General features: G+C 46.9%; 1 protein-coding gene across 1 annotated transcript in view; it reads right to left on the minus strand.

Moving 5' to 3' along the window:
* Dnaaf5 (dynein axonemal assembly factor 5) overlaps window positions 1-12,374 on the minus strand; it is a 51,641-nt gene that overhangs the window by 12,332 nt on the left and 26,935 nt on the right. Inside the window, exons 6-8 of the mRNA XM_015502084.2 lie at window positions 10,831-10,974; window positions 9,375-9,543; window positions 2,509-2,656 (exon numbers count right to left, since the gene is read on the minus strand). Of these exons, the coding sequence (XP_015357570.1) occupies window positions 2,509-2,656; window positions 9,375-9,543; window positions 10,831-10,974 (461 nt within the window). The remainder of the gene's footprint in view (window positions 1-2,508; window positions 2,657-9,374; window positions 9,544-10,830; window positions 10,975-12,374) is intronic.

The raw sequence follows: 12,374 nt of genomic DNA on the forward strand, positions 1-12,374 counted from the left end.
AATCCTCAGCACCACATACAAACAAAGATGTGTCCGCCGAAAACTGAAAAATAAATATTAAAAAATTCTCTCTCTCTCTTTAAAAAAAAAAAAAAAAAAAGAAAAGTTGTGGGCTTAAAGGTGAGGGTGAGTAGTGAGTGCTGGCTGGACCCTGGCCCTCAGGATGGCTGTAGTCACATGGTTCCAGGAGACCCTGCCATAGGCACCATTAAAACAAAGGGAGTAAGAAAACGACAAATTCCTTTGAAATAGCAGTACTGTAAAGATGCACACCAGGTCCTGCTATCATTAAGACACGTCCGAGGGGGCTGGAGATGTGGCTCAAGTGGTGGCGTGCTCGCCTGGCATGCGTGCAGCCCGGGTTCGATCCTCAAAGATGTAACTAAAAAAATAAATTAAAAAAAAAAAGACACGCTCGAGTGACACATCCAAGAGGTCCCTTCAAAACAGAGGACCCTGCTCTGCCAAGAGGCCTAATGGAATGGGATAAGGCCCCAAAGATCACACACATTACCTTCCCTGGCAGCAATTTTAAAAAAAATATTTATTTTTTAGTTTTTGGTGGACACAACATCTTTATTTTATTTGTATGTGGTGCTGAGGATCGAACCCAGTGCCCCGCGCATGCCAGACGAGCACACTACTGCTTGAGCCACATCCCCAGTCCCCTGGCAGCAATTTTTAATTAAATCTTTTACTCTCAGGTTGGCAAAATGTTCCCAGTTCACAACCAATGAGGACTGGAGTGAATGGTGGCAGCCCGGGATATGTTCCGGCACCAGCTCCTCCCCACATCTCTCAGATGCTCTGGCGAGAGCAGGAAACTGTGAGGAGGAGGCAAACAGGAGTGAAGACAAGCATCCCTTGGCAGGTCACTCCACAGGCCACTCTAGGAGGGAAGGCCCTGTCACAACCAGGCCTGCAGGGAGCCTGCCAGCCACAGGAGCCAGGGGCCTGCATAGGACGAGCATGCTGGGCTGGCAGCTGGTACGCATCCTACTCTGGAAAGGGACGTGCTCTCTAGATACACCCAAAGATAGCATACCCGGACACGAGGCAGTCCTGCCTAGACATCCCTCGCTGTCGCTTTGGGGTTTCTGGTAGATATAAGGAGGTCCTGGGAGCCCTTTAACAGTCCATGTGTGTCCTGAACCTGAACCTCCCGGTCACCTTCAGGTGCTGCTATCTGTTCTCCGAGGTGCTCGGCAGTTGCTGACAGCGACCCCACAGCCAGCAGCGGCTCCTCCCCACAGTCCAGTCATGTCAACTAGACATGTCCTATCACGTTATGATCCCCAGGTAAAAAGCAAACGACATCGTGTTTTAAATCTTTCCTTTACCAGAACAACTGTACTTTGAATAATCTGTTCTCCTGATGCCAATCTCCTTCCATGAGGAGCCCTTAGTGCATCTCTGGAATGCTGGGCTCATGGGCTTAGCTGTGCTCATGGAAGAGTGTTTGCTGTTCTTCTAGATAAACGGTGGAGTGCGGAGAGGCCACGGCCTGGCCGGTCCTCATGGCTGTGCTGCCTCCCTGTCAACCACGTGTGTGTCTGCCTGCTTGTGGCTGGCTGCCAAGGAGCTCATTAATGCCATTTTATGGACCCTTCTAGCCCTGAGGTTTTTGCAGACAAGCAGGAAACAAAATTTCCTGACGGCTGGCTAGAGGCCCAATAGCAGAGAGGAGATTAGGGTTGCAATCAAAGAGAAGTGTGAATGACTAAACTATTTCCATAGGAAACTTTACAGTTGTGGCTACACTCTGCATAGACTGGCTTGTTCCCTGGCAGGGGAGAAGTCAGGTGTCAACAGCCAAAACACTCAGGTCTCCATCTGTGAGACCCAGGCGCATAGGCCCCACCGCCTCTCCTACCTGCTCCTGGTCAACTGGGGTGGTGCCCAGTGTGACTGTGGACACTCTGACTTACAAAGGAGGACAAGCAGCCTGGTAGTGGCTGGCCTTATCCCCAGGTCTCCCCCACTTCAGAGTGACCTTGGGATCTGAAGCTGCTCCTCCTCCAGATACTGGTTCTCCTTCTCCATGGTCTTTGTCTGCCCTTTTCTTACTTCAAAGCCGTAGAGTAGAGGCCCTTTCTGTTTTAATGCTTACCTAAAAGTTCTTTAGATAACGGGGGACTATGTCTAACTCTAACCATCGACAGTGATTCAATCAGTTCTTTGTTAGGTTTGAAAGGTACCAAAAAGCTTTTAAAATGGAGAACAGCTAATATATAAACCATTAATAGTTAATGTTCCCTAAAACTTTTTCATTCAATGGAATTTTAATGACCACACTAAAACCACTTTGATTTAGTGTCTCAGTGTTTCTCTGCTGTGCACTACTGTCCCGATCTTGTTGTTTACCCAGTGAGGAAAAACCCAGGGCCTCAGGTCACCAAGAAGCTCAGGGGTGGCCTCAAGCTCCCACCTTAGACCTCAGGGGGAGCGTGCCCTGTAGTGTGGAGATGGGCCCTAGCTGGGCTCTGCACCGACTTGGAACCAACCTACCCCTGTGAGTCAATGGTGTCCTTGGGTCTTAGCAGCACTGAGGAGAGGACAGAGAAGAGCTTCAGGCGCATGTGTGGGTCTTTGGCAGGTTGCAGACAGGCCCGTAGGGTGGGGACCACGTGTTGCAGCGCTTCTCCAACAGCAGGGCCTGTAAGACAGACAGACGGGGCTATGGCAAGCTGTAGCCATCCCTGTGACGGGGGGCCTGGCTGAGAAGGAAAGAGACCCAGGAGCATGTGAGCTTAGGAAAGGCCTGCTGTGGCTCATATCACAAGAAAAAGAAAGATTGACCAGAATCATTAAATACATGTACACCCATATATGCATACTTCCCATACCATGAGGAGACTTCACATATAGGTTGGCATTTGATCTGAAAGCTCACTGAATTATGGCCCCAAAGAAACAATCTCTGCTGTCACACTGACTGATGTAAACACGGGCCACCTAGAAAATTCTTCACTGTCCCATGCCAACAAACAGGACTTCATAGTTCAGAACGAATACAAGTTTCTCGAACCTGTATTCTCTTCAACATTTTTTTTTTTGCTAATTCTGTGATAAATTAGAGAACAAGCCAAGTGATTTAAACTTTTGCTCTTTTAAGATTCAGCATCTCAAATCCCAGCACTGTCTAAGCCTGCGAGATGGAAACAGGGAAACCCGGTGCGGAGGGCTCATTCATCCCCGGAAGCCATGTACAAATGCTACCAAGATGTTGGAAAAAGGAACTGATGTACTAAGGAGTGGGATCCCCAAAGTATAGGTAGGCACCAGGGGTTTGCTCAGCACAGCATGGGTAAGGGCCAGAGGTTTGCTCAGACTCTGTCAACTCTGAACAAGTGACAAATGTCTCAAAATGTTCGGATGAGAGAAGGAGAGAGAACATTCAGGGTAAATACCAATCTCCCAAGACTGAAGTTCTGTTCACAAAAAGTAGAGGGACAAGACGCACAAAGGAAAGTGTAAGCCTCAATGGATGCCTTTGGCCTCCCTCTTGCAAACAGTTTTATCTTGAGCATTTTATCAGCTATTCTTTACAAATTGAAACCCAACAAATTCTTATTTATATCTAAAGTCTAGGTCAAACACATACTAACAAAAATAAAGAGGGAAAAAAAAATCCTAAAAAATGCAGGTATCTGTCCTTTCTTAGGTATAAAGATGGGTGACTTTAAGCACCTAGTGAAGAGCTCTTGATACTCACACAACACTATGCTAGACTTGACTTTGGGAAGAGAATGTCAACTTTTGCAATGGCAGGTGTGGACCTGCAGAGCCAGCATCCACAGGGGCTGGGCATCCACATAGCAGTGGCTCTGGGGTGCCATTCTAGAACATGGCTGGCATTGTGTGGATCAGAAAGTGTTTGGATAAAGGTTATTAAAAGCACAACTTACGCAAAAACGCTTCGGTAAGTTAAAAAGTCACTACATGCAAAACCAGGAGGCAGCACTTTCCTGAGAAGCTTCTGCCATCTGTGGGTCTGCCTTCCGGGTCAGTCCGTGGGCAGGGGAGCAGAGGCTAGGCTGTTTCCAGCGCAGCCTCACGCTCTCCTTAGGACACGGAAACAGCACGACAGCCACTGATAGACAGTTGCCACACCCAGGGAAGCAGCCCTGGCCATGGCCTTTTAAATCAGGGGAGCCGACACTGCTGTTTGGGAACTGCCTTTTCAAATGGAAGGCCCAGGCGTTCAACAGACAGTAAGTCCAGGATTCCTGGCGACCGGGGTGAGGGGTGTGGAGCTGCAGCCTGACCCTGTACCTCTCTGGCTGTTGATCCTTGGACACATCCCCGGACTCCTGGGTCTGTTCTGCTCTCTGCATGATGTATGAAAACGTTTGTGCAGTGCTATCTGATATCATCACAGCCCCTGATGGTGTGACAGAGAGGACAGGGCCTTAGCACGGACCCTAAGAGTCCCCCTTGATCGTTCATGTCTAAGTCTCAAAAAATCATAATGGGACAGATCCCAGTGGCTGCACTGTGTCTCAAGCACACACACCTCTTGCCAGCACAGGGCAGTCCAAAAGCTTGAAGCTCAGTGGGTGGTGGGGGTGTGGTGGGAAGGCTCTGGACCTGAGACCAGTCTGAAAGAACAGTCCACCCACTGACCCTCTACGTGCGACTAGACCTGGCAGAGCTGGAGGCCACTAGGGGATCATGAAGTTTACCTGGGTCCTCATCTTCCCACCCTGGGAGGCTGATGCGGGGTTGGGGCAGGTGTCGTCTCCTGTTTGAGCATTTACTCAGGCAGACTCTCTAGGGACCTAGGTGAAGGGCCTTACTGCCATAAGATGACACTATTTCTGCCTTTCTGACTCTTAATTGGAAACAAACTACCTTTGCTGGCCTAAATACAAAGTGAGCATAATGTCCCTGGGTCCTGGCATGGTTGCTGGAGTATGGGGAGAAGGGCCACGTGGCCCCCCAGGATGATACCCCAGGGCTGCGGCTCAGGTGGTACTTGTGAGGCAGTTCCTTGGGTTTTAAGAATGTTAAAAGGGACAAAACCCAAAGGCAGAAAGGGCCTCAGGACCCTTGCCTTGCTGGTGCACGCTCCCCTTGCCAGGGGCACACTGCTGCCCTTGTCCTTCCCTCTCCTCCTGTCACACTGCCCTGCTCCATGGGGCTCTGATGGTGGCCAGGCTCTTCTCCTGGGGGAATGACCTTATACTCTCAACTTCATGCTAGGTATTTGGATCATTTCCAATTCCTACTAGCACTTCATGCCCTGTTGAATATTTTGGGTACAAAGCTGTTCCCTCAGTTTGGATCAATTCTCCCAATGTGCCTGCTGAGCCAGCGTGGATACCCTCATTGCCCCAGCTGCCCTTCATAAGGACTGCCTGCTCCACTGCCTGCCACATCCCAGGCACTGAGCTGATGACACGGGGACAGCCTTGTTATTTTTGGTCAAATTCGATAGATGGATTTGCAACTTGTATTTCTTTATTACCAGGAACGCTGACAACTCTCTGCTCTGGCCACACACCAATGCTCTCCCATGGCCGGAACGTCCTGCCTGCAGTGTGGGTCTGTGCTGTCCTCAGCTCCTGTGAGTCCCACACCACACAGGCCTGATGCTGGAGTTTACTGTGACACCTCCCCTTTTATTTGGCTTCATATAAAGGCACAGTTGTACCTATTTCTTTTCTTTATAGCCTCACTTTCTGGAAGTTTTAAATGTTTTATAACTAAAAAGCTGTCCTCTCATAGGACTTTTTTAAAAAAAATGATTCTTTTTCTTTAAAAAAAATTGTAGTTGTGGGCTGGGGATGTGGCTCAAGCGGTAACGTGCTCACCTGGCATGCGCGGGGCGCTGGGTTCGATCCTCAGCACCACATAAAGATAAAATAAAGATGTTGTGTCCACTAAAAAATAAATATTAAAAAATTATCTCTCTCTTAGAAAAAATTGTAGTTGTAGGACAGCACGCCTTTATTTTTATTTATTTTTTTATGCAGTGGTAAGAATCGAACCAGTGCCTCACACGTGTTAGGCAAGTGCTCTACCACCAAGCTACAGCCCCAGCCCCTCTCACAGGACTTTTATAACTAAGAAAAAATTTTACATCTCTCTTATTAATTGATTGATAGATAGATACTAGGGATTGAATCTAGTGGTGCTTTACCATTTACCAGCCCCCACCCCTTTTCTTTTTAGAGAGGGTTTCACTAAGTTACTTAGGGCTTCTCTAATTTTCTGAGGCTGGCCTTGAACTTGTAATCCTCCTGCCTCAGCCTACTGAGTAACTGGAATTATAGGCATGTACCACCACACCCAGATTACAAAAATCTCTCATATTTAAAAAACTATTCTAATCCTTTTGCTTTCTCCATTCATTACAGTAGTATATGCTCATCATAGAAAACTTGGAAATAAAACAGAGAAGAATGCAAAAATAATCCATACTGCCTAGATACTGTGTTGGAAATGTATCCTATTTTGAGATTTTTTTTTTTGTTCTTTTTGTTATTGATTTTAATCAATTAATTTGGGCTGGGGATGTGGCTCAAGCGGTAGTGCGCTCGCCTGGCATGTGTGGGATGCTGGGTTTGATCCTCAACACCACATAAAAATAAAATAAAGATAGTGTGTCCACCTAAAAAAAAAAAACCTAAAAAATAAATACTTAAAAAAAATCAAATTAATTTATTTTACAGTAGAATGCATTTTGACATATAGTACACAAATGAAACACAACTCTTCATTCCTCTGGCTGTACAGGGTTCAGAGTCACTCTACCAGTATAATAATATACTGGTATATAATATAATAATATATTATACAAATATAATAAGTATAATATAATAATGTGCTCTACCAGCACATAACTGACACAGAATAACTCTGGACAAATGCACACACAAATGCACAGCAGAGGCTCGGAAAAATACAGCTGGAATCACCGAATCAGTTTCAATGATGATTTGGGGCTTAACATATTGCTAAGTGTCCTGTCTTTTGGTGTTATGATATGAGATGTACACTCAAATTTATTTTGCAAGTTGTTAATCAGTTATGCCAACACCATAAGAAATATTTTCAAATGGAAATAGAACCAAGGGAAATAGCCTCAGGTCCTGGCTTTCCTGCTAACTGCTGGTAAGGCTGTCTCTGAGGGTGTGCTCACCTAGCATTCTGATCTCTGCATCCTGGAGTAATCTGATATGTGAGTTCCTTTTGGGTGATAGTCAGCAAAACGTGAAATTACATAGACAAGGCCTCTGGGGTCCCAGCCTGTGGGGAGGGGCTGGATGCTGCCTAGGCTTACACCTCAGTCTGTCAGCTAGGACTCTGGGTCAGTCACCGGAGTTCCCTGTGCCTCTCCAGAGACAAGAACACAACAGGCTGATGTTTGAAGTAACTGGAGCAGTGTCTGGCATGAGTGTCAATGCTGTCACGACCTTACTCTTTCTACTTTCTTTTCTACTTAGAGATAATTTTGCACATAACTGACAAAGAATAATTCTGGACTTCTTTCTAGGCCTTGGAGCACTGGCCACCAAGACCAACCATGGTGACTGACTGCTATGCTGCACAGAAGTCATAGGCTGACTTAGGCACCCTGGACCCAGGGTGTGATTGCAACATGCACACCTCAAAGTGGCACCACTTGGGGGAGCCACAGGATTGGCAAGGAAAGGGACAGTGGGGGCCTATAGACCAGAAAAGGCTGATTTGCTGGACAAGTCTGTCCACTTGGGAAATTGCAGGATATATGCAATGAACCACTGCAGCTTCTGTTAATGGAGGCATGAACACTCAGAGGTGCGTGTTCCACACTTGTAAGGAAGGGTCAGGCAGCATTGCTGTTCCTCCCAGAAAAAGCCCACGTTTGGGGGCCCTGGGAGAATAAAGAAAAGCTGAGGCCTCCAACTGCCAAAACCACTTTACTACATTCTTAGCACCAACATGGCTGGAGGTGCTGAGCACCACAAAAAACCCATACGTATCTGAAATATACAGGCTATATAAAAGGCCATCAAATATTCCATTTCCAAAGTATATTATGAAAAATGTGTGCCTGAAAAGAACTGAACAGAAACTTTTCAAAAGAAGAAACAAATGGCCAACAAGCATGCGGCAAAATGTGCAACATCTCTAACAATCAGGGAAATTCAAACCAGAACTACACGAAGACTTCATCTCACTCCAGTCAGATGGCAGTGATCAAGAATACGAACAATAGTAAGTGCTGGTAAGGTGGCTGGCAGAAAGGAACACTTGTGCATTGTTGGTGGGACTGCAGATTAGTACAACCACTCTGGAAAGCAGTATGGAGGTTCCTCAAAAAACTAGGGATGCAGCCACCACATGACGTAGCCATCGCACTCCTTGGTATTTTCCCAAAGATCTAAAATTGGCATACTACGCGATACAGCCATCTCAGTGTTTATAGCAGCTCAATTCACAATAGCTAAATTATGGAATCAACCCAGATGTCTGTCAATAGATAAATGGATTAAGAAATTGTCATGTATATACATAAAATGGAGTTCTACTGAGTCATAAAAAAATAACAAAAATATGGCAATTTATGGTAAAAGGATGGAAATGGGGGATAATACCATGCTAAGTGGAATAAGCCAAACTCAGAAACTCAGAGGTTGATGTTTTCTCTTGTATGTGGAAGCTAGATTAAAATAAAGGAAAGGGGAGCTAAAGATGATATAAAGTACCAATCAAAAAGAGATGACATAAAGTACTGACCAAAAAGACTTGAGACAGGGTCTTTCTAAGTTGCTTAGGGCCTTGCTAAATTGCTGAGGCTGGCTTTGAAATTGTGATCCTCTGTCTAAGCCTCCTGAGCTGCTGGGATTACAGGCATGTGCCCCTGTGCTCCACTCTAATATAAATTACGAGATGAGCAAAAGGAAGTCAAGTAGAGGAAGGGAATGGGAGAGGGGAGCGAGGACAGAAGGGAAAAGGGTTGGGGGGATCCTGAACTGAAATCGATTTCCATGCATGTATGAGTTTGTCTGGGTGAACACAACCACTATGCATAACTATAAATAAAGAGAGAGAGAGAGAAAAAAAAAAGACTATGTGCTGGGACAGACTCTGAAGAGTTACCACACTTCAAAACAGGCCTTTTGGGTTGGGTCTGAGGCTCAGTGAGAGCATTTGTAGCAAGTACAAGGCCTGAGTTCAACCTCCAGCACCACAAATAAAACCCCAAACAGGTCCTTGGCATCTCTGAGAGGTCTTGTCACAAGGCTCCTCTCCACAGGTAAGGTGACTGTTAGTCACTCTGATGCCCCAGTCAAATCAGATCAGTGACCTGCATCCTTGTTTGTGGAGAAGAGAGGTGGCTGTGGACTGAGCTGGGAGTTGGGCCAGCACCGTGCGGGGCTCACCTGACTGGGTGACGATCACACTGAACTGCAGCAGCTCTACAGAATGCACCGTCCAGTCGCTGTGTGAAGCAGTCAGCCGCTCCAGGAGGGGACCCATGTGTTTGCGATAGAGGTCCTGGCTGCTGGGGACATTCTCCACCGAGGCCAATGCATTCATAGTCTCCTGGGCCTAGAGGATACAAGTCACAGGTTAGTACGATTCTCATTTTTAAGACACATGCATTTATGACAGTTCAGTGCCAGTGGCATCCAGGTTACAGAGCTCCAGGACACAACTGCTCAAGAACCTTCTGATGTCGGGTGCGAGCAGGGACTGGCCATGCACGGACTGGCTATGCACGGACATGGGGCCAAATAGTTTTACGGTACTAGGGATTGAACCCAGGGTGCTCCACCACTGAGCTACACTCCCAGTCTATTTCATATTTTTAGTTTGAGACAGGGTCTTGCATGTACCACTATGCCCGGTTCAAGTGGTTTAGAGACTATTTTCACCAGACTGTCCTTTCACCCTCCTTCACTTAGCTCTCCCATGCCCTCAGACCTCAAAGCAAATCAGGTATGCAAATGGCTCTGGAGGGGACAAGGGCAAGAGTGGTTAAATGTCAGGCTGGCCAGCCACCCATTCATTCACCTGAGCCTTCCTCCCCAGGTTCAAACACATGAGGAAGTCCTCCAGATCTTGGTGGCAGCTGCCCAGCAGCCTCTCCTGCCAGCACATGGTGCTCAGCTTCCTTCCTGTGGCTCCCAGGCACTGCCTTGTTAGTGTTTATGGCCTCATTAGTGAGAAGCTGACTGCAAAGACACGTGCCCTTTGCAAAGGCTATTTTCAAAGATATAAAAAAAAGTTTAAAGAGGCCTCAAGAAAGGAGAAGGAGGGCAGCAATCCCCTTCAATGTGAGGCTCCCTCTGGAAGGAGCCCATAGGCCACCTAAGTCTCCCAGAGAGAACCAGCCCCAGGGTTGCTGAGAAATGGTGCTGGAGAGGAACCACGTTCAGCTCCAGCCGGGGAGCAACACCCTGGTCCCAAATGGTCCATGAGCCCAGGGGCATTGGTGGATGAGAGACTTTTAGGTATAAATACAGTGCCAGTGGGACAGAAATAATCTTGCAGAGTGGATTGCCATTAGCGCTGTGCCGTCGCTCTTCTCTCTAGACTTGCAGCCACACAGGCAAGTGCGCACTCCTGAGACCCCACTGATACCTGCAGGCCTGCGGTTGCTTCTTTGCCATAGCTCTGCGATTAAACAGTCTTCCCTTCTAGATGCTAAAATACTTCTGCAGGTACAGGGGACACCCCCATGACCACCTCATGCATGACTCATCCCAACTGTCCCACATTCCTTCATCTTGCTCACAGGGCACACCCCAAACCTGACATCCAGGTGTAGAGGAGGCCTGGAGAAGATGATCACATTTCCTTTACAGAGTATGGAAGGGTCTCTATCAGTCTCACCTTCTCTCCAAGGCCAGTGGCACCTGAGACAGCTATTATGGTCAGCAGCACCTCCATGAGCTGTAGGCTGGCTGCACTACAGTCCTCCTGACATGTGGACACCAGTGCCTGCACACACAGCAGCAGGTGCTCCAGGTAGAGGCTCTGGAAGAGACCAGAAGACAGCACTCAGTGCCCCGCATGTGCCACCCTCGGAGCACACGGCCCATGTGCACAGCAAAACCAGAGGACTTACCTGCCACATCAGCCACCAAAGGGCACAGTTTAGACAGCACAGAGAGAGAACAGAGGCTGCGAGCTAAGGGCACAGCTCGCTCTGTGAAATGCTTTTAAGTTACATTTTAGAAGTTCATGAACGTCAGTGACGTGTACTCTATGTTTACAAGAGAAATGACATGCATCTTGCATTCACTTTAAAATAACTCAGAGTTCTCCCTGCTCTCCAGAAGGGCTTTTTTTTTTTTTCTTTCTTTCTAAAGAGATGTAGAGGGAGGTTAAAGAACACAAAAGAGCTGCTGACAAAGTGAGGGGTGGCACACGGAGTGGCATTTCTCCACTTTTCCTGCTTTTATGTATTTATGAATATTTCCATAAGGCTAGGTTTTAACAGAAACAAAATTCTGTATTTCAAAAAGTGCTTCCTGATGCAGAAGGGCACTAAAGGCTGGGTGGGTCATACCATTTCCTTCTCAGCTTCAGGCATATCCACTACATAGTGTGGGTGGAGTGACAGGAGGGGCCGCAGCATGTGAAGACACCAGGTGCCGCAGGGTCCAAGAATCCTAGGCTTCTGTTCATATGTACTTTCTATGACATCCCTGTAGCATGACTATCTTATGCATGCTTCACAGAGTACAGAATGAACTGGGTTAGTGGTCACATATGTTAATTTATACATATGCTTTAGAAAAAATTGTACGTGTATTTGAGGCAAATGCTTCATTTTTTATTTTATTTTATATATTTTTTTACTAATGGGGTATGAGCTCAAAAAAGTATGAAAATTATTTGGCTAGAAAACAGAAGGGGTTCTAAAATTTCATGACCCACTAACTAGTGCCACAGTGCGCGCAGAAATTCCCCTGCACCCAGCTCTGCTTTGACCCACGGACATCCTGATCTGCAGGGTGCCTGTCTGCCTACTCCCAGGAGCAGCTGCAGATTTCTGCTTTTATTCCACTCCTGATTTTCCCCATAGCCCTATTTCTTTTGGCCTGGATTTATTGATTGATTTCTAAGACTGCAATGTGATATGGGCCAATGTCTAGGTGACCCGACACATAAATCTAAGGAGCCACCATTTTTCAACTAAATCAAAGGGAATGCACTTTTAAAAGGTGTGCAATCCTCTTAGCTTTGGTGGAGAGGTCTCACCACAAACCCAAATGAGAGGTGGGTAGAGGGCTGCGGGCATCATCTGAGGAAACAGCAAGACCTTAGCATCCCTTGCTTTCCCAACTAATCAAAGGATGCTCCATGTCAGTCACCCAGAGGAGAAAAGACACAGCAGGGGACAGTGCTGTCTCTTGTTTCTGGAATGCTAT

The sequence above is a fragment of the Marmota marmota genome, unplaced genomic scaffold (assembly GCF_001458135.2).
Source record: "Marmota marmota marmota unplaced genomic scaffold, marMar, whole genome shotgun sequence".
In the NCBI taxonomy this organism is placed as follows: Eukaryota; Metazoa; Chordata; class Mammalia; order Rodentia; family Sciuridae; genus Marmota; species Marmota marmota.